Source organism: Cnephaeus nilssonii (genome assembly GCF_951640355.1).
Source record: "Cnephaeus nilssonii genome assembly, chromosome: 7".
Lineage (NCBI taxonomy): Eukaryota > Metazoa > Chordata > Mammalia > Chiroptera > Vespertilionidae > Cnephaeus > Cnephaeus nilssonii.
The window spans coordinates 58,252,239-58,275,231 of record NC_137078.1 but is presented as its reverse complement, the minus strand read 5'-3'; the positions used below and the strand labels follow the sequence as shown (position 1 = coordinate 58,275,231).

The following is a 22,993-nucleotide window of genomic DNA, read 5'->3' as shown; positions in this document are numbered from 1 at the left end:
TAGGCTCATTCTTGTATCCCTGTCATCCAGAACAGGGCTTGCTTGAAAGTGCTGAGTACAGACCCTCTCCGTGAAGGCTCCGCAATGCTCTCCCCCAAGCTCTTTTTCTCTTGTCCTATTTAAATCTGACCTCGAAGTCGAGCCCAAGTCCCATCTCTCTTCCAAGTGGTCCCTCCCTCTTCCTGCCCACTCCCAACTCCGCCCGTACCGGAGCCTCTGCCAAGCCCAGGGTTCACACCGAGTTCTGTATTGCGTTGTTCATATTCCTTCTTACTTTGTAATTCTTAATTTCTTCTCCCACCTAGAATCAGCTTCTTAAGAATATGGGGCCATCTTTTACATGGTTTCCGGCGCCTTCAGAAAGGACATGATTGGTTGACTGAGTTATTAATTAAACTGAAAATTCTTTGCTCCCATGTGCCTCGGTCCCGCCTGGCACGTGGGAGCAAAGGTCTGGAAGGGTAAGCATCTCAGGGTTTCCAGCTCCCTTTGTCTTTAGTGGGTGGGTTCCCAAGGACCTGAGCATTTGTGTGGGTTTGGGAGCCCACAGAACACTAAATATTGAAAGGCTTATACACATAAAGTGTACCCCACCCCAAAAAGAAACACACAGCCATTAAGTAACTCTCTTTTTTCTTTCAAGGTGAAACAAACAAACAAAAAGAAGCCTTAATGGAGATCTTGGGGGTGGGGAGTGGGAGAATTAGGAGTCAGGGGAGTGGAAATTTGGCACCATCTGCAAAGCATTTGGGCAACTCAGCTTTCCATTTCTGAGAGGTTGCCATGTGCATTGTCATGAATATTACTTATAGTCAAGTTACATTGGCTAAAGGCTGGATCTTTCCAACATGTGGAACTGATTTACTCGCCTTTCCCCCTCTTACCCCCTTTGAAAGCCAAAACAAAAACGAAGAAAAAGAAAAAGTCCAATAACCCTCCTGAAGCTTTATTGAATTTAGAGAAGGGTTTCTGTCTCGTTTCGCCTGTCTTTGTTCTCTGGCTTCATAGTTACCCACCACTGTCCTGGTTTTGAATGCTACAACAGGAAATCTAGCGATCAAGACTAGAAACTTTGCTCGCTGAGATTATTGCTTTAGATTTTCCCTGCTAACTCAAGACTGCAAGCTACTCCTTTTTGCTGGTAATTTCTTTTGAGGGGTAGAGTGGACCCAAACAGGCAGCCCTTTGTAAAGGTGACACTTGTCACCAACTCGTGGCTCTCCCACATGCTTTCTTGCTATTCAGAGTTCATGTTGGTTTGAAGGGTGTTAAGTTAAATGCCATCAGACTAAGGAATTAATAATTTGATTCTTTTGTGAGTTTGAAGTATCTGCAAGGCTGTGTGTGTATGTTTAGAGCCAATAGAGGACAGGGAAGGAAAACAGGGTGAAGGGGGGAACATTTTTTATCTTAAAGAGAAAGGACACCTTCCTCCATTTTTTTGCTAGCTGGTTGAGTAACCAATCACAATACTGATCTGAATGATTTAATGCCTAGACTAATGGGTACACAAATGCTTGTTTATGCCCACTGTGTACAATGCACTGTGGTAAGAATTCATGGCATAGTCAAAGTTAGGACCTAGAAATCCAAAAGAGTGGAAGGAAATAAAGTAAAATGTAAACAGTAGTTGGTTTTTACTGAGTAGTCAGACAACAGCTTTTTTTTTTTTTCCTATTCTTCCTTTACATATTTTCCAGTTGTTTGGTGTTTTTTTTGTTACAGTGACCATATTATTTAAATTGTAGCAGAAACCGTCTTTGCTACAGAAGTACAGAAAAGGGAGAGGTTACCATTGGTGGGAGGTTAAGAATGAAGTGGGACTGAAGTTGGTAAGTGTCTATACAGATAATGTTCTCCCCATTCCTCCATCAGAGAAGAACTGTCATTAAGAGAATAGTCTTTAAAGATGAACTAGAAGAGAACAATCATAGAATAACTATTGAGGCTGTTTGGATAACTATCACAATGCTATGTGAAATACATTCATAATGTTTTTAGTGCACTCTATATAAATTCTTCACATTTATGAGGTTGAGTTAATGCATGCAAACTACCTAGTGCCGGATAAGGAGCACTATATGAACAATAGCCATTACCATTTTTATATATAGCAACCTTAAACCAGAACAAGGAAGTCTGTTAGACCAGGACACGGGCACCCAGTGTACCATTTGCACAAGGTCATCTATTGTGTACTGATTGGCTTTGTTTTAAATTCCCAATCTAGGCCTCTTCCTCTGCCGTGATTTTCAGCACCTAAGCATTTCCCTTTGTCATGAACCTGGAATAGCCTTGTTTCTTGCAAGTCACTGTGGTTTTCAAGACCCAGCCTTTCTCGTGGGGATCATGCAGAAGCCCTTGGGTTTATTTGTTCCTCTGAAAGTTCTGCAGGTGGGGATCTAGTGCAGATGGTTCTTTGTAGAGTGTAGCTGTAACTCTAAATGTATGCCCCCTTTTTTGAGTGTGACAACTCTGAAAAATGTTTGTCATTCTCCATTGTGCAGGAAGTACATGCTCTATTTTGAGATTGAGATGTGGGGGGATGGGGAAGAAAGAAAATATGTTTTGCATTCCTTAGTCATGGGCAAGCCCTGCTATTATTTTGGTCACTTTTTAGCTTTTACGTGAGTTTTCTCTGTTGCATTGTGTTCACATAAGAAGATAATTCATAAACTTGGAAGTAAGACCAATTTTGCATCTGACTTGGCCACTTGCTAATGGTCAGCTTTGGACAAGTTAAACCCCTCAGAATCTCAGTTTCCTCCTCTGCAACATGAAGACAAAGTAACTACTATCAAAGGATGCTGTGAATATTAAATGAGATAATGTGTTATAAAGCATCTGAATCCATCCTGGGCCCTTGATAATATACATGGTAACATTATTATTTGTAATGCACTCCCCCCTTCCCCCACACATACATAATTAGAACAATACTTGTATATGAAAATGCTTTTAAAATATTAGCAATGAAAACAATTATTATAATAGCTGTGCAATATTTTCTTGATTGAATAAAGAGTAATTTAATCAGTCCCCTATTGCTGTGGTTGGACATTTTAGGTTATTTTCGATTTTTCTTTTAGTGGTAACCTTTTTAATACTCTAAGTAAACTATTTTCTTGAGCCACCTATATTCAGAACGGGCAGGTTTAGAGATTTATTTTTATTTTTTTAATGACTGAGATTTATAGCACTGGATTTGCAAACTCAGAATAGAGAATGATGAGCCTCCTTAAGGTAATGTCATTTTCTGGACATTCCATATGTTTAACAGTGTGAGGTTAAATAGTCTGGTAAAAATCAGACAATGTTTAATCGGGGCAGGAGGGAGCCCTTAAAACCTAGTAAAAGATTATTCATGCTCAGGGCAGAATAAAGTCATGCATATGTTTTCTTTCCTGAAACACTTAAGTTAAGTTGCCTTTCATTCCCTGCGCACTGATTGTTGGAGTTTGTTTTAATGACAGCACTTTCTCTTTTAATGGTGAAAGTTGGTCAGCTTCTTGAGATAGCCGTGGTCATCTATCTTTTCCTCCCCTTTGGCCACAATTCCTAGATCATAGGAAGAAATCCAGAGCAAAAAATAGCTATTAGTGAACTGTCAGCCAAATTGGCTGGGGACAGAAACCTTGTAAACATCAAGAGAATAATCTTGTGAATAGAAATTCAGTCCTGCATTTTCTTAGCAAAGATTAGGGAAGGAGACCAACAGAATCTCATTAGGCTTTATAAAGGTTTTCATTTCTTCACTGTGGTGTTGTGCTTTACCATTCATTTAAATATCTAGTTAAAATTTGGCAGAGCTGTTGGGAATGGGAAGGTGGGGCCAACTGTCTGGACTGATCATCTTATTAAATACTCACATAATTGTTCCTGTTCCAGCAAAGTGGAATTCTCTTGCCATCTGTTAAGCAGGCTCAATTAAACAGAGAGATTTGGGAGGGAAGGTGATGGGGTTGGGGAGGTGGGTCAGTGGAGTAGGGCGTGAGGACTATGGTGCCACCCGTAGGTGGGGGAGAGCAGGCTCCACAGCGCACCCACACAGATACAGGCAGAGCAGGGTGTCTTCCCTTCTCTTGCAGTAGAGTTAGGGGGACTGGGTTCAAATGTTACATGATTCTTCAATTTCTAACTTTATTGGAATTGAACTTCCCTTTTGAGGGAGGAGGGGGGAGGCAGTGCTTAGGGAGTAAAGGAACAGAATATGCAACAAGGAGGTTTGATTAAAAATTGTGTTACGTAGATTTAGAGCATCCAGGTTGGATGAAACTCTCATTAAGACACCTTTTTTTTTCTTGCTGAAAATTCAGGTTTGTACAGTACCATTGGGTGGGACGTTCAAGAACTATGTGCATTATGTTACGTATGTAAGAGTTTGAGGGAGCAGTTAATACATGGCCTCGGGGAGGGCTTAGGAAACCCTGTCTGTGACTTCCTCTGTGACTCTCCGGTTGGCTCAGTCCCCGTTTCATTTGGATTACAGACTGGGGTGTTGGTTTTTCTTTGAGTGTTTATAATAGCCCAGTTACTAGATTCTTGTCCTTTTAAAAAAAACATATAGTTTTTAAAATATGCAAAAACATTTGGCCATCGTATATTTTAAAGAGACGGCCTAGCATGTATGTCTAAGGTAAACTTATTGAAGTGTGGCAGACACACGGAGGAGTGTACAGTCATGATTGTGCCGCTTGAAGGATTCCCCCAAAAGCGAGCACACACCTGTAGCAGCCCCCAGACCAGGAATCGGAGGTTTCAGCCTTCCTGGAGCGGCCTGCACGCCCTGTTCTGTTCACTCTCACAGAGGGTAGCCACCACCCTGACTTCCAGCAGGATGGTAGTTTTGTCTGTTTTTTTGAACTGGGTACGAATGGAACCGTACACTCTGTCTTCCGGTGTCTGGCTTCTGTCACTCAATAGTATGATGTGTGTGAGGGTCGTCATGTTGGTGCATGGTGCAGTCGTCTGTGCATTCCCGTCCCCGAATGTGCCGTTGTGTGAATACACCACCCATTACTTGTCTGTTCTACTGCTGATGCGCATTTAAATGTTCTCCAGGTTGGGGTTATTATGAGTGGTGCTGCTATGAACAGTCGTATGCTTTTCTTTTGATAAACGTATGAGCACGTTTCTGCTCAGTACATATCAAGGATGGGAACTGCTGGGTCATGGGATGTGCACATCACTCACGTTAGAAGATCCTGGCAGTTTTCCAAAGTGTGTGTATTAATGAGAGGCAGGTCAGCTTGCCTTTAGATCCGAGTCCTCGGTTCTCATGAGCGGAAGAATAAGGCATCTTGCCATTGTTACTGTTTCCTTTTTATTGTGGAAATAAAGTAACTAATGAACAGTTTTCCGTGAAATATTTCTAGGTAAAGTAACTTTTTAAAACTCCTCACCCATTTTAATGATTTTTTTTTCACCATGCAGCAAAACTTAGGTTTACTTTTAGTATTTGACAGGAGCGCGAGAGAATAATGGGCAAAGGTGGGCAATATTTCTGCCATTGGCGGCATTTGTACACTGAGGAGAGAGTTCAGACTCTCCCTGCAGGTGGTGCTCAAATGAAGAGTTCAAATTTCTGGAATTCCTTTTGTCCTCCAGGGAGCTGATAGAAGGGGACGTGACAACTTGGAAGTAGGATGCAGGTTACCCACCCACACACCCACCCTCTCCCTATCCCTGTTACTGTGAGTAAGTCATCCCCCAGGACTGAAGAAGCTGGTCTTCTCGGATTGCTCAGCATTTTTTATGTTTTAGGGAAACTTTTCCATTTTCATTTTCTAAGTCCTCTAGTGACCAAGAAACTGTTTACCCCGAAGTCACCAAAATGTCAGCTAGTATATCATTTGGAATTTTTGGCTCAAATAAAAAACAAAGCGCCCCCCCCAAAAAAAAAAAACACAAAAAAACCCAAAACTGTATTCTATTCTTTTCACAGTTTTACATAGCAATAGAAAGTAATAAAAATAAAAATCTTTGTCTGGGCCTCTTAATTATTCCTGATATTGGTCATATATATAAGATTATACCAGCACATTGGATCTTGCTTACAATAAATGGATAAAAAAATACCCAAATCCTTTTTGTTTTCTACATGCAGGCATTAAGATTCCTAGATTATCCTGAACAAAAAGGTGAAGTGAATAAACTTGACAGCTTTGCTAAAAGCAGTGCCTGTTTTTAAATCACGTCATAGGTTCAGACCTCAGCACTTGAATTTTATACCTGTGAAACATTCTCTAACTTTTGAGCCATCATTTTTTAGATCTGTAAAAGTGGTTTCCGATCCCTGCCCTTCCTACCACAGAGGGTTGTTGTGGGGATCAAATCTAACCATTTATGTGAAATTATAAACTATGAAAGTACTAAACTAAGCCTTTGAGAGCTGGCTTAGCAGGCGCTGTGTTTTAAGAAAGACAAGTACGGTCCGTTGACCTAGAGCAGCTATTTTCAACCTTTTTCATCTCATGGCACACAGAAACTATTAAAATTCTGCGGCATACCAAATATATGTGTGTGTGTGTATATATATATATATATATATATATATATATATATATATATATTTGCAGATCTGACAAAAAATAGGTATAATTTTGTTAAATTCACACCATATGGCTATTGTTGTGTTGGCTATTGTCATTTTTTTTTTTTTTTTTTACAATCTAAGGGAAAAGAGGTCAGTGCCCCTGACTAAGTAGCCAGAAATTGCATGTTTTAATAATTCTTGTGGCACACTGGTTGAAAATCACTGAGCTAGAGTGTAGTGGAAACTCCCTCTGTACCTTGAGATCTTGCGCACACACATGAGCCTGAACTTTTAACCTTGCACCAGACACCACTGGCTGACCTGCTTAGCTATGAGTTACTTGTTTAGGTTCTACTGGTTTCTCACTAACACTCCTCCCCACAGGGGAAGAGAGAAGGACAAAATTTTTGGCTTTGGTGGTAGCCCCAAACTATGATCAGGTCACCTTTCACTCCTGGAAGGAGTGGGTAGAGGGCCATATGAAATAGGCAGTCTGCAGAATCACTCCTGCTCATCTCTGTAACTTCTTTCTTGCTTTGAAATTTTTCTTTTACCCATCTATACTTACTAGGGTGTAGAATATGTAGAAAGGCTTACAAGGCATAAAAACATCCACATAAAAGTATTAGCAGTCATCATTAATAATTGTTACGATAATAAGTGAGTAAAACAGGGACTGAAATAGCCTCACGGACAAGTCCCCACATATATTCCTTATTACTGCCGAGGAATCCACCGTTGTTTAACACTGGAATGTCATTGCCAGAAATGAAATACAAAGTTGACCACACTCACCAAAATCTTGAGACACTACATGAATTATGTTAATCATCATAATAAAAAGGCTAATATGCAAATGGTTGTCACACTGTGACGCCGTAAGGACCGATCAGCAGGGACCTGAAGCTGCGTGGTGCCTGGCTGGGGCGGGGGACCTCAGGCCGCACCCCCCACCCAGTGGGGCTTGACAGGGGACCTGAGGCTGTGCCTCCCACCTGGCAGGACTTGATGGGGGACCTGAGGTTGCACCCCCGCCCGGCACCAGGCCCGGGGACCAGTGGCTGCGTCCCCTGCCCAGCGGGGCTTGATGGGGGTGGGGCCGGCCGGGTCTGGGTCTCTCCCAATGGGGGTGGGGCCAGCTGGGTCTGGGTCTCCTGCGATTTCGAGGCACACGCGGGTGGACGGACACTTGACTCTGGGTCCTGTGGCGTGCCCCAGACTCTGACAGGAGGGATATTTTCATATACATTTTACTAATTTTCTTTCATCTCTGACACTTGCATTCTAGAGAAAGGGCAAATAGCAATATTAAAATATTTCCTCTAATTAATTCCCTTTTAATGTGCACAAATTTTGTGCACCGGGCCACTAGTTTTTACTAGAAGTGTTTCCTTGGTCCTGAGCAGGTTTTGAAAATCAAATTCTATAAGAACATAGAATATGGGCTGGGAATGTGGGTGGCAGTGACATTGACTGAGACTCTAAAAGCATTAAAAGGTGTTTACCAGAAAACTGGGAGCTTAGAGTTGTAGGAATGGAAGTCTACAGGTTCCTAATCTCTTTCCTAAAACAGTCTGTTTTGGATTCAGAATCCTAATGCCTCTTTTTAAAAAAAGAATATGATTTTATTGATTTGAGAGGGAGAGACAGAGAGAAACTCGATGTAAGAGAATCATCAATTGGTTACCGCCCCCCTCCCCCTCACGCACCTCAACTAGGGATCAAACCTGCAACTTGGGTATGTGTCCTAGCTGGGAATCGATCCTGCAACCTTTCAATGCACAGGACAACGCTCAGCCAACTGAGTCACACTGGCCAGGGTCATCCTGATGCCTCCTAATGGTCAAACACTCCAGTAAGATCTGGAGCAGAACCCTATAGTCAGATGCATTAATACATCTGTATCAAAGTGAATGAATACCCACACCAAATGGTTTAAAGAAGACTATTAATACACAGCAGTTGAAGTTGGGATTTACTACCGAATAAGTTCAGGTCAGGTCATATTTTACTAACAAATGTGTCATTGCAAAACTTTTGATTTTCAGTGCTTTCGAATTTTAGAATTGCATATAAGGGATTGTGGGTCTGTGTTGTGTCCAAGTGTGAGCTCCTAGCAGGAGTGGTCTTATATGGGTAGGTAGCCAGTTCTTAAGAGACAATAGAGTTAGGAGCACCGCCTCTGAAGTCACACTGCGTGGGTGGAAATTCCAGCCTTGCCAAGTGACTCTGGATAAATGCTTTAATTTCCCCAGGGTCTTACCTTTACATCTGTGGGGCTGCAGATTATAAAGATTAGTAAGTAAGGTTTGCATATGAAGTACAATGTGTGTATCACATTAGGCACTCAATAAATATGCACCAGTTTCCTCATCCGTATAAGGGAAATAATAATAATGCGTGTCACAAAGATGTTTTATGAGACTTAAATAAGTAAATAGATGTCACATGCTTAGAATAGTGACTGCCCCATCATCAGCCTTCAGTAAGTAGTAGCCAATATCATTATCATCACGGTTACTGAAAGTCCATAGGTTTCCTGTCAGCAGAGTCATTTTTACGAAAGAGAAAAAAAACAATATTTATTGAATGAATGAGAGGAGCATTGGAAAATTATACTAATTCATAATTAGAATGTTCTAGACTGTAATTCCATCCCAATTCTTCCCAAGAATCTTTGCTCCCTCCCGCTCCCTGCCACCACCACCACCACCACCACCACCCAGCATCTTTATCTTCCTTCATTTGCACAGCACTTGATGAACTTGGCACTTGTCTTCCTCATCACAACCATGCAGGTGTGTTAGGTTGTCTGGGAAGCTGTCCCAGCTGCTGACAAACCCTTGGCAGGAAGATAGAAAGGCAAAAGGGAACTGTTGGCTGACGTCTCCAGGTCTGACTCCTTACTCATCCAGAGAGTTCCAGAGGCATCTTTAAAGTTTTAGGATAAATGATGAGGCTGCTGCTGCTGCTGCTGTGTGTGTGTGTGTGTCTCTCCCAGACACATATCTTGGATTCTCATTTTTCCCCCATTGTTATATGTTCATCTCTTGTGATTGCTTAGTAGTGGCAGGGTTTGATAAAGTCCTAAGTCTGCAGAGACATTTTCAATGCCAGCAAAGTATGGAGCAGGGGGTCCTGGCTAGGCAGAAACCGGTGGAAGAATGTGTGCTTGTGTGTCACAGTTTGGACTCATGTCTTGGCACGGCTGTCACATTTCCTGGCCTGTAAGAACTGCATCTTCTCTTCAGGCCACACATACTTGGCAAAGCCCTGTTTTGTTGCTTTCCCGAGGGGGTGCTTAGGTAGTGAAGGTGATGGATAATATGGGCAGGGACCGGTTGGACAGGGGCAGGAGAGAATATGGAAAGAATCCTCTGTAAGGAGCTTTATTACACTGGATGTTGGTGTCTGTAAACAATTGCAGCATTCAGGGAGTTCAGGACTTAAATGAGAAACACAACTTTGTCAGATTATACCGCTCGGGTAAAATGGCATAGGCTCCGGAAATCTATAATTAAATGTATTTTTGAAAATGAAAAATATAGTGTAACATCTGGTTTATTTCACTACAGAAGTGCCTGGGCATTGCTTATGTAAGTGTGATTGACTTTGGCTGATATTTGGATTTCTCTGTGTAAAATTACTGTATTTTAATTAAAGTTTTTGTGCTTGACTCTATTTGTGGCGTAAACCAAAGACACACACACACAGACACACACACTGTAATGGCTGTGTTACTTCGAAAATCTAATGTGTATTCATTTTCTTTCTGTTGCAGCGGATATTCAACTCCTTTGTTTACACTGAGAAAATCTCAAATGGAGAAAGTGAAGTACAGCAGGTAAGAGGTTATTTACTGCTTGACCTTCTCTGTCTCCGTCTTGGCTCTTGGATGTGGCTTCATTACTCTTTCCACGCAACCTCCATGTGGGGTTTCCTGTTACCTGTAGATGAATCCATAGGCATCGGAAGCACAGTGGTGGCAACCTCGCACTTCAAGTTCTTACAGGCAATCGAAATAACAGTGATATGGATGGTTTTCTTTTATGTGTGCTATACTTTGGAACTAGTTTGCATTCCTTTTGTTGTTTTGGAAGTTCCTAAACTGCTCATATTTAAAATATTAGGAAATTATTTCATCGGATATAGGAAAAGGTGCCCAGGTTTTGGAATCAGACAAGCTGCACATCAAATTCTGGTTTTCTTACTTACTTGGGGGCCCTCGGCAAGCGATCTAGCCTTTTGGAGCTGCAGGTTCCCAGTCTTCCACAGAGAGAATAGAATATCTGCCTTATGAGATTATGAAAATTAAATGAAATCACGTCAAATTAACAGCATAAATGAAACCCTTAGGTGGAAAATTGGGGCATAGAAGCAGCTCAGTAGATACTGACTTCTCCTGTTCTTTTATTTCTCTTCCCCTCCTCTTGTCTTCTTCCTTTGCTTGTTTCCTCCCATCTTCTTTCCATCCTCTGTAGGGTCAAAAAGTTCTGAAGCCAGGCTCTGCCCACTTTATTTAGAGCTGGCTTCAAACGGACTGCTTCCTAAATTAAAACATAGTGTTGGTGAACTTGGTCTTAAATAATTGATCCGCACTTGCGAAGGAAGGGTGGCAAAGAGGATTCCTGGGTTTCGATTTCAGCTAATCCACTCACTTCATTACACTATGTGACCGTCAACGGGTAATTTGAAGCTGGGTTGGAAACTTAAGTAATAAACACGACCAAGCTAAAAGCCAGAGTGTAGCTGAGAACATCCACAGAGTGAAGAGATCGCTATGGTCAAAGACAAAATAACTTAAACCTCGGAGATGCTGCCTTTATTTTATTCATGGAAAACAGCTTGACTTGATCTGAACTTGAGAAATGCCATCCAAGAGCCAAAAGCTTCGCAGGTGTCATTAGAGTGAAAGTATATATGGGATCGTTAGTTATTTATAATAAATTTCTGAGGTTTAGTCTTCAAGTTCAGCATTTCCTGTTTTTAGTCACTAAATTTTTTATTTTGGTTTCTTCAGGTTTAATTTATAGGGTTTAAGCAGCTCTGAATGTGTTTTTTTTCCTTAGCTTTATGTATTTTTAAAAACAAATGACTTGAAATTACAATGAATATGAAGTAGTTTGCTATATCAAGTCTTATCTTCGTAATCCCTGTCTTCATTCTGTTCCAGCAAACTGGAAAGTGCTTTAGGATTATGGCATTTCCAAGGGTTTTACAGGGGAAGATTTCTATACAGGGCATGTTCAAGGGCACTCTTGGGGAGACCATCCAAACACTTCTCATGCCAGCTGTCCCCCCTTTTTCACAGCTGAGAATGGGCAGGACGCTATGTCACTATATACAAAAACAAGACAACCTGAAGCTAAATGGATGCCCACTGATAACATTTTAAGGAAACTGAGCCAGGGATATCAGTTTTGCTGCTTTCCCTTACGTAACAGATACAGGTTCTCCCTTCAGCTGTTTTCAAACGTGCAGGTAGTTTTTGTTTTCTTATAGTGATGTCAGTTGCTTTATTTAACTGTGAACAAGTTTGGAAGCGTTCAATAATACATTTTTAAAATTATAGCAGCTGATTGAGCACCTAATACTGCTGCTAGGCAATTTCAATTTATTATCACAGCCATTTTCCTCCATAACCTTGGAAGAAACATATTATCCTTATTACAGATGAGGAAACCGAAGCGCCAAAAGATAAGTTACCTGTAGTCTCAAGATGTTTAAGCTGTACATATCTCTAGTTTGTAAAAAGGACAAACAACCAAGACAAGCTCTTGATGCGCTTTGCTTGGCGTTGAGGCTGTGAGGAGGGTGCCTTTTGGAGGGGCTGTCGCTCAGGGCGTGCACTGTGAGGCTGGACCTGTGGACACTGCAGTGGGCATCCATTTAGCTTCAGGTTGTCTTGTTTTTGTATATAGTGACATAGCGTCCTGCTCATTCTCAGCTGTGGAAAAAGGGGCGACAGCTGGCATGAGAAGTGTTTGGATGGTTTTTAGTTGTGTGGTAGCGTTAAACTGTTGTTTTAAAACAAACTACAACTCTTCATGGTCAACACAGTGAAGAGTCACTGCACCAACAAAAGTTCAAGAACCTTCTGTACTAAACACAATTTGCAACGTTTTGTTCATTTTTGTATGTTTAGAATGCTGAAATGTTTTTGAAGTTAAATAAAAACAGTATTACTTTTTTTTTTAAAAAAAAGATGATTAAGTAAGCTAGTTTTCAAAGTAAGTTTGGCCCAAAGTTACCTGTATTTTTATTTTAACAGAATTTACTTTAAAATTTTATATTTTCATCCAAAATAGGAGTTTCTTCTTACTCTGTTTCTTTGTTTATTTGTGGGTGTTTTTGTTGTTGTTTTTTAAGTATATTTTAGAGAGAGAGGAAGGGAGAGGGAGAAAGAGAAACATCTATGGACTGCCTCCTGCACGCCCCCTACTGGGGATTGAGCTTGAATCCAACTGGTGACCTCTTGGTGCATGGGACCATGCTCAGCCACTGAGCCACACTGGTGGGGCTAACTCTGTTTTTATCTGAATAATTATTAAAATGAATAAAATTAAGGAGAATTACCACATAGTCACTTCTGTCTCTCCTCACTCTGAGTGTCAACAGAGTTCTCTCTGCTACCCAGAATGTACTTTTAACTTCTCCCTAGTCTCTCCGGTCTGCCCTCTAAAGAACCCTGGACAAATAGATCTTATGCCTCTTTTTCAGCCAGTATTTGGAGGTAATTATCAGGTCATCATCATTATCATGTTAGCCTAAAATTAAAAATGCCAGGGGCTACTCATAGACAGAGGGAAGGGGAGTAGGGATGATGGGTGCAAGAGGTGAAGGGGTTAAGAAATATAAATTGGTAGCTACAAAACAGTCATGGAGATGTAAGTGAAGCATAGGGAATATAGTCAATAATATTGTGATAACTATGGATGGTGCCAGTTGGGATACTGGATATATCCAGGTATGTACAGTATATGATTGTCTCACCACTAAGCTATATACCTGAAACCAATGAAAAATAAAATTGAAAGAAAAAAAGAGAAAGAAAATAAAATACCCAGGTCCTATTAAATAATTCCTTCTTCTTTGACTTGACTTTCATTCCCTTTCAGTCCTCTGGACACTATGACAATAAAAATAAAAGCTTTTATTTGTAAATGTACCGAATACTTTGCTCTCACTTCACTATGATACTCCTGTGGGCTGAACTGGACAGGAGTTTCCCCATTTTGTAGTGAGGAAACAGAGAGTCCTACTGTCTTCTTGACTTGATTGATAAGTGCCCAGGAACTCTGGACCCTGAGATCCTGGATAGTACCAGGATGAAATCTCTAGGGAACTGCTTATCTCTGTGTTAGTTCTAGTATAATAGGCCCCCCATCGCAGTCACTCACACTTTCACACCTGTTATCTCCTCTGAACTTCAGAACAGCTCTGTAAGATAGGAGGAGTTACTATTTTTAACTTAGAAAGGTCAAGGGTCCCAGCTAATATGTAATTAAGCTGGCATTTTTTCCTATTGTGAAGTGTTTTTTTTTTAGCATGTGAAGAGTATAAAAAACATATACATAGAGAGTAAAGAAATTAAAATGAATACCTCAACCTTCTACCCATCTAAAGAAGTAAAGCATGACCATTATGTAGCAAGACTTGTGTGACCTTCCCAGAGGTTATCTCACTCCTTCTCCCAGAGATAACCTTGTCCTGATTGGTTGTTAAGCCATTCCTTTGCTTTTGTGTATGTATGTGTGTTTATTGGATTATATCTGTAATAATAAAAGCGTAATATGCAAATCGACCGAATGGCCGAACAGCCGAATGACTGTCCGGACTACCATGCTATGACACCCACTAGTGCCAGGTCAGCCAAAGTGGGTGTGATGCGATTGGTCGGGGGGCCCCACCATCACCCCATGATTGCCCCACAGAGGGAGGCCTGGGCCACTGGCCAGCAGGGCGATCAATCGGGGTCTCTGTGATTGCCCCAAAGAGGGAGGCCCAGGCCATCCCTGCAGGGCGATCAATTGCGGGGGGGGGGGGGGCGCTCCGTGATCAATTGCCCTGCAGAGGGAGGCCCAGGTCACTGACCAAGGAGCCATCAATGGTGGGCCGGGGGGGGGGGGGGGGGCTCCGCGATTACCCCAAAGAGGGAGGCCCAGGCTACCCTTTGCGGGGCGATCAATGGGGGGGGGGCCTCCGTGGAACTGTGGGGGGGGGGGGGGAGTATGGCAGCAGATGTGGGCAGTGCCAGGCCAACACAGTGTGGGTGGGGGGCAAGGCCGCGAGGCAGCCAGGGCTGTGAAGGCCTACCCTTGCATGAATTTCGTGCATCGGGTCTCTATAATGTGTGTATATATCTCTCCAAATTAATTATTTAGTTTGACTATTTTTATTCTTTATATAAATTTTCAGTATATTGTTTATATTCATGTATCTTCTTACTTTCACTCAGCATTATATTCCTTTGAATCAGCTATGTTGAGATTTGTAGCTAAGGTGCATTTATTTTCAATTCTGGGTGGTAATTCATTTAATGCAAACTATGTATTTTTCTATTGATAATTCTTGGGCTGTTTCTAGTGTTTTCATTTTTTATTTTTGTTCATATCTTCTGGTGCATAGTTTAGATGGAGTAATTCTTGTAATAGAAGGAACATTATTATCCCTGGCCTCTGCCAGTTGAATGGAGGTGGTGGTGGTGGTGGTGATGTGTGTATCTACACAATTTCCAAATGCTCTTGGTGGGGAGAAGGGCTTTAGCTCAGTTGGAGAATCCCTGGAATAGAATTGCTGGGTACCAGAGTGTGCAACATAACTGGATAATGCCAAACTGCTTTTTAAAAATATATATATTTTACTGATTTTTTACAGAGAGGAAGGGAGAGGGATAGAGAGTTAGAAACATCAGTGGGAGAGACACATGGATCAGCTGCCTCCTGCACACCTCCTACTGGGGATGTGCCCGCAACCAAGGTACATGCCCTTGACTGGAATCGAACCTGGGACCCTTCAGTCCGCAGGCCGACGCTGTATCCACTGAGCCAAACTGGACAGGGCCCAAACTACTTTCTTGGTGATCAACACGGTTACCTTCCTACAGACAGTGTGTTATAGATTGGCTGCTCTGTGTCCTCTGCAATACTTGGTGTTACTAATTTTTAATCTTTCGTCAAATGGGGTGCCTGAAATGGTATCTAATAACTCTCATTTCTTTACTTTGAATGCTAATGAAGTTGAAATGACTTTTCACATGTTTATGATATACTAGAGGCCTGATGCACAAAATTTGTGCACGGGGGGTGGGGTGGGGGGAGGGTCCCCCTCAGCCCAGCCTGCACCCTCTCCAATCCGGGACCCCTTGGGGGATGTCCAACTGCCAGTTTAGGATCAGGCCTAAACCGGCAGTCGGACATCCCTCTCACAATCCGGGACTGCTGGTTCCTAACTGCTCACCTGCCTGATTGCCCCTAACTGCCTCCCTGCCAGCCTGGTCACCCCCAACTGCCACCCCTTCCCCCGCTGGCATGGTCGCCCCCCTCTGCTGGCCTGGTGGCCCCTAACTGCCCCCCCTGCTGACTTGGTTGCCCCTCACTGCCCCCCCTTGCCTGCCTGGTTGCCCCCAACTGCCCCCCTGTCAGCCTGGTCACCCCCAACTGCCCCCCCCCCCCCATCAGCCTGGTTGCCCTCAACTGCCCCCCTCCCCTGCTGGCCTGGTTGCCTCATGCAGCCTGCTGTTCAGTCATTTGGTCATCCCTCACTACCCCACCTGTCGGCCTGGTAGCCCCACACAGCCTGCTGTTCAGTTGTTTGGTCGTCCCTCTCTAACCCCCCTTCTGGCCTTGTTGCCCCATGCAGCCTGCTGTTTGTCGTCTGTCCAGTTGTTTTGGTCGTGATGGCCCCTGGCTTTTTATATATTAGAATTTTTATGTGTGTGTGTTTTTTTGTCCTGTCAAATGTCTACTAATGTCCTTTGTCCATTTTTTACAATTGGGTTGCCTGGTTATTTTAGAAGTTTAAAAGTTCTATTCATGGTCTACATCAATGCTGTCCAAGAGAATTTTCTGAGGTGATTAGTTCCATATTGGTGCTGATTGAGCAGCCCCTAGCCACACATGGCTACTGATCACTTGACATGTGGGTGGAGCTAGTGAGTAATTTAATTTTAAATTTTATTTAATTTCAGTTGTAATTAAAATGGCTACAGATGACCAGTGGTTATCATATTAGATTCCCTTGCAGAATAAATATATTATTCCAATTTGTGGCTTTTCTTTTTACTTTTCTTATTAAAATAATAAAGTTCAATTTTAATAGTTTTTTTAATCAATTTTTTTTTCTTTTTGGTTTCTGCTGTTTATGTTTTGTTAAATTCTTTTCTACCCCAATGATATAAATAAACTCTCCTATTTTGTGTTCTAAAACTTTTTCCTTTCTCATGTAAGACTTTTCTCCACCTGGAGTTGATTTTGATGTTGGATGTAAAGTAGATATCTAATTTCTTCTCTCCTCTCCCCCCCCCCCCCCCCCCGCCCATATGTATTTCCAAATGTATCTAGCACTATCTATTGAACAAATTTGTCTTTTTCCCCACTTTTGTTTTCATTCATTAGTCAAGTTTCCATGTATGTGCAAGTTTGGTTTGGTTTTGTTGGTAAATGTTCTCATTGTGCCAGTACCACATGTCTGGTAGGGTGATACTATATTTTCATTTATTTTTCCAGAGAGCATCTGTTGCTCTTTGCTCTTATATAAGCATTTGCTCTTACATATGAATTTTAGAATCAGTTTGTCCAATTATGAAAGAAAATCCTATTGGGATTTTAATTGCTATTACAACAATTTATAGATCAATTTGAAGATATCTTCACTAATATGGTATAACTCTCTATGTACTTAGTAATTTTACAATGTCTTTTAGATAGTTTGGTGATAAGTTCACAAAAGATCTGAAAATCCATGCCTGTGGGATTTATTTCTAGATATAAATTGATATTATAAATGAAATCTTTAAAATTATATTTTTCTAACTGTTGCTGATTTGAGTTTTATGGGTTTTTCATACATGTAGTTATCTTCTTAAACTATCATATTCATTCTAATAATTTATCTGCAGATGTCTTTGGATTTTCTGTGTTCATAGTCATATAGGCACATAAGACAGTTTTGATTCTCTTTCTAATTCTTTATGTTTTGAGAGAGGGAGAGAGAGAGAGAGGGAGAGAGGGAGAGAGAGAGAGAGAGAGAGAGAGAGAGAGAGAGAGAGAGAGAGAGAGAGAGGAGGGCAGGTGAGGGTAGGAAAGGGGAGGAGAGGAGAGAAACATCAATGTGAGAGAGAGGCATCAATGGTTGCCTCTCATATGCACCCCAACCAGGGATCAAATCCATAACCTAAGTGTGTGCCCTGACTAGGAAGCAAACCTGCAACCTTTTGGTGGACGAGACGATGCTCCATCCAACTGAGCCACCCAGCCTGGGCCCTCTTTCTAATTCTTATACCTTTTATTTCTTTTCAGTGTCTTGCTATAATCCCCTCCAGATAAGTATTGCATAAGTATGGTAATAGTAGCCTCAAAACATATGTATGATGTTTATTATTTAGTTTTAGGTATATTCTAAATTTTGATTATCATTGCTTCTTTGATCTGTTATTTAGAAGGATGCTTTAATTTTTCCAAATATCTAAATAGTCTTTCTAGTTAAACTAGCTGTCTCCTCTGTACTTACCCATAATACTGAGCTCTTTGGGTTACAGGTTTTTGCAGTGTCTTCTATCAGATTTCCCATCTTGGCCAAGTCCTAAGCTTTGTCTCCTCTATCCTGGTGCCCTGGGCTATCATCAATGTGGAAGCTCAAGGTCTCCAGATTATGCCCACATTCTCAGGGTGAAAGCAGGGTTTGGCACTGGCTTATAGCCCAGATTTCTGGCTCTCCCTTGTTTGAGGGCTCAGTGCCCCTAACGGTGGTTTTGGTTTTCATTCAGGACACCAGCCTCTTAACAATTATAAGAACAATTATAACTGCTTGTAAGATTTGTTTGACAAGCCAAAATCAGACTAGTTATTCAAATTAGATTATTGACCTCTGTGCTCTTAATTTTAGCTCCTTAGCTCAACAGTCTTTCCTTAAAAAGGAACCACTTATTTATGTATGCTTTTTTATATTTGTTAGTATCTGGAATCCTGACTTGAGGTTTTTATCCATTATTTCTTCTTTGGGGTAATGAATACTAGAGCCCCATGGGTTCTTGCCCTCCTCCTAGCTAATCAAATCTTATTGAGAGTTGGATCTGACTTGTGCTTACTATATAACTTGGCATTAAATCTAACATGTTGTTATTGTCTTCTGGTTAGGGGAGCAAAGTAATTAAAACTAATATAAAACATTTTGTGATTCTTGACACTTGCCAGAAAACTCTCTATGGTATAGACTTTTCTTTGGTCTTTCTCATTATTTCTTTTGAATTAACTTTCAGAATGTGGTTCAAAATTGCTTAACAATGTGTTTTGAATCTTTAATTAGTTCAGTGTATGTAGTTTTGGTGCCAAAAACTATGGCAACAGCCTCAGGACAATACAAATCCCATGCACACATTCTTGTGTGGAACGCCTTCCATAGACTCCATTTTTGAATACTTTAAGAAATTAAGTTGTGTGAGCACATAAAGGCATTATATAAAATTGAACCTGAATCAAGAAAAATAAATGTGTGATCAAGAGCCCCAAAAGATAACAAAACAGTCCATAAAAAAAGCATTGGAGAAGAAACAAAAGGACGAGGAGCCTCTAGGGGCACGTGATTGGATCCCTGAAGGAATCAGTCACCTTGGGCGTATTGTTTCAAGAGTTCGCTCTTTTTCTCAAATGCACTAGTAATTTTTTATTCAATGAAATGGCAAGCATATTTTCATAATTAATGCTGTATTTCATAAACTATTGATTGTTAGCAGCGGCTAATTTTAGAAGACAGAATCTTTAAATTGGCAAGTTGGTAAAACTATTACTTGAACTTGGCTTCACTAGTTTTCTTTTGTTTGTTTCCTGCTTCACAGATTTGATCTTTATTGTTTCCTTCCTTGCATTTTAAGTTAATCTTGCTCTTTTTTCATGCTTCTTAGATTGGAATTTTAGGTCTTTGATTTTTATACCTTTTTTTTTTTTTTTTTTACAAACACAAGAATTTGAAGCTCTAAACTTTCCTCTAAGCACTGCTTTGTTTCATCCCACAAAATTTGATACCATATATTTTCCTTTTCCTTTACTTTTAAAATATTTTCTAATTTCCCTTGTGATCTCCTTGTGATTACTTTGAAGTATGTTGTCCAGTTTCCAAAACAGGGTCTTCTTAAATATCTTATTGTTACTGATTTCTAATTTAATTCCATTGTGGAAAGAGAACATAATCTGTGTGATTTAAATCATTCTTAATTTATTAAAACTTGAGTTTATGACCCAGAATATGTCCTATCTTGGTGAATATACCATGTGAACTTGAAAATAATGTGCATTCTACAGTTGTATTCTTTATATATCCATTAGGTTAAGCTGGCAGATAGTTCAGATAATTTATTTTGGATCAGATTTTTATATTGTCTAATTCTATCATTTGCTGAGAGGAGGGTTAATATCTTCAACTGTAATAGTGGACTTGTATATTTTCCCCTTTAGTTCTATTTTTATCTCATGTATTTTGAGGCTTACTTATTGGGTATGTATACATTTAAGATTGTTAAGTTTTCCTGATGAATTACTTGTGACATTATGAAATGTCATTCTTTATCTCTTTCCTTAAAGTCTATTTTAGCTAATATTAATATAGTCACTCCAGCCTTTGTATGCTTACTATTTGCATGGTGTACCTTTTTATAAGCATTTACTCTCCATGTCTGTATTACTAAAAGTGTGTCTTTTTGTACATAGAATATAGTTGAGATATTCTTTTTAAGCTATTTTGACAATTTCTGTCTTTTAATTGGGAATATTTGGTCAGTTAATACTAAGTTTGATTGTTGGATTTCGGTCAGTGATTTTATTGTTTTCCAATTTCTCCTCTGATTTTTGTTTCTTAGTTCCTCCTTCCCTACCCTCTTTTGGATTTTTCAATATTTTTTAAAATTTCATGTCAATATATTTTATTTTTAGCTACATATTTTTACATATTTTAAGTGTATACTATACTCTAAAAGTTATATATCCTTAACTTATTCCAGTCTGTTTGGAGTTAATATTTTATCACTATGTAAAATATAGAACCTTCATAACCTTATAGGTCCATTTCCCCATGACTATGCTAGGGTTTTCATATCTAGTACATCTACAAATATTACAAACTTCACAAGAGTGTTATTGTTTTTACTTTAAACTGTCATATGAATTTAATAATTTAACAATTAAAAGAAAAAATAAATCCTATATACTTACCATTTCCAGTGCTCATCATTTCTTTCTAAAGATACCAATTGATATTGAGTCTGAAGAATTCCTTTAGTATTTACTTGCAGTACAGATTTCCTGGTGACAAATTACATTATGATATTTTACTTAGAAAAAGAAAATATCATAATATTTTACTTGTGTCTATTTTGTCTTTTCCCTTAAAGGATGTTTTGGCTTGAGATTGAATTTTGAACTGACAGTTTTTTAATGGTGTTTCACTGAGTACTGGACTTAAGAGTTTTCGATGAGAAGTCAGTTAAAGTTTTACTCTGTATGTAGTGTCATCATCCCACCCCTACCCTTAGCAGCTTTCAAGATTTTTCTCTTATATCTTTTGTTTTCAGTAATTTGACTATGACTGCCTAGACCAGTGATGGCGAACCTATGACACGTGTAGCCATTTCTGATGACACGCGGCCGCTGAGGTGGCCGCATGCCGAGGATGAAACATTTGCTGCTCTGGAGGATGAAACATTTGCGAAATAATGTTTTTTCCTCAAAGTGACACACTACCCGAGTTATGCTCAGTTTTTTGGCGAAGTTTGACACACCGAGCTCAAAAGGTTGCCCATCACTGGCCTAGACAATAGGGGTCTTCATATTTATCCTGCTTGGTGTTTGTTGAGCTTTAAGGACTTTTGACCATTATTTCTTTAAATATTTTTTCTACTGCATTCTGTGCTCTCCTTCTAGAACTCCATTTATATGTTAACCTTTCCAGATATATTTTTAAATTTTCTGATGTATTTTTAAGCTCTAGGATTTCCATTTATTTCTTTTTAATAGATTCTCTATGTCTCTATGGAGATGTTTCTCTTTTCAATTCATTGCAAACATATTTTCATTTGTATCCTTGAGAATCTATATATATAAAAGGCTAATATGCTAAGTGTCCAACCATTTGACCTGCCGCTATGACGCACACTGACAACCAGGGGTCAGATGCTCAACACAGGAGCTGCCGTGACACGCACTGGCCATTTACAGAGAAACAGCACCACAGACCTGACGCCCACAAAGCAACACTCAGCTTCCGCTAAGCGACACCCCACCAAACCACAGCCAGTGCTGCTGAGACCCCATGGTGCAAAATGTGGCCCACAGCCCAGCCCAGCCCGGAAGTGGACGCTGTGGGCACCAGGTAATGATGTCATGTAGCAACGCCTGGCTTCTCTCCCTAGTGACTAGCCTCCTTGGAGTTTCTTCAGCCCAGGAACATGACTTGCTTTACAGCCAGGTGGAAACATTTTACACTTTAACCAAATGTCTGTGAAGCGTTTTCCCATGCCTCATCTCATTTGATCCTCACAGAAGTCCTGGAGTAGGTAGGTAGGAGACTTGGTAGAATCCTATTTTCTTTTCATTAGCCAGAAAATGGAGATTTAGAAAGCTTAGAAACTTGACCCGACTGAATAGAAGAAATGGTGGACCTTGAAAATGACTTCAGGTTTTCTCACTGTGCAGAATATAGTCAAACACTGCTGCAGTTAAATATTTTACCCTTTGTTCTCCCTGCATGATCTACAATAATAATGTGCTTCATGTTGATATTTACTGCTGTGTTGCTGATAATTTCCTGAAAGAGAAGTTGGGGTGCTTCACTGGGCTGTAAAAAGTTTAGCTGTATCAGAAAGCAGGCCTAATTAAGCAAGTTTATTCTATCTATATATATAAAACCGTAATATGCAAATAGACTGAACAGCAGAACAACTGAACAACCAAACAACTGGTCACTATGATGTGACCACCAGGGGATGTACGCGGACCATGGCAGGCATCAGCAGCAGGCAGCAGAGCGTGGAACATGGCAGGATGGTGGAGCAGGTGAGCGGAGGTGCCAGACCAAGGCGGGGTGCCAGTCGCTGTAATTGGGGCGAGCCTCTGGTGGTTACTGAAAATTCTTTGCTCCCGCGCACCACAGTCCCACCTGGCGCTTGCACCTGCTGTCAGCACCGGCCCTGCTTGCACCCGCTGCCAGCGCTAGTGCCACTGCTTGCACCGTTGCTGGTGTCTGGTGCCG

General features: G+C 40.7%; 1 protein-coding gene across 2 annotated transcripts in view; it reads left to right on the top strand.

The window, feature by feature from the left end:
• The window catches only part of CACHD1 (cache domain containing 1), a 238,354-nt gene that overhangs the window by 80,372 nt on the left and 134,989 nt on the right, over nucleotides 1–22,993 (top strand). For both annotated transcript variants that reach the window (XM_079777692.1, XM_079777691.1), the window contains one exon: nucleotides 10,317–10,379. In XM_079777692.1, coding sequence (XP_079633818.1) covers nucleotides 10,317–10,379 — 63 coding nt within the window. The remainder of the gene's footprint in view (nucleotides 1–10,316; nucleotides 10,380–22,993) is intronic.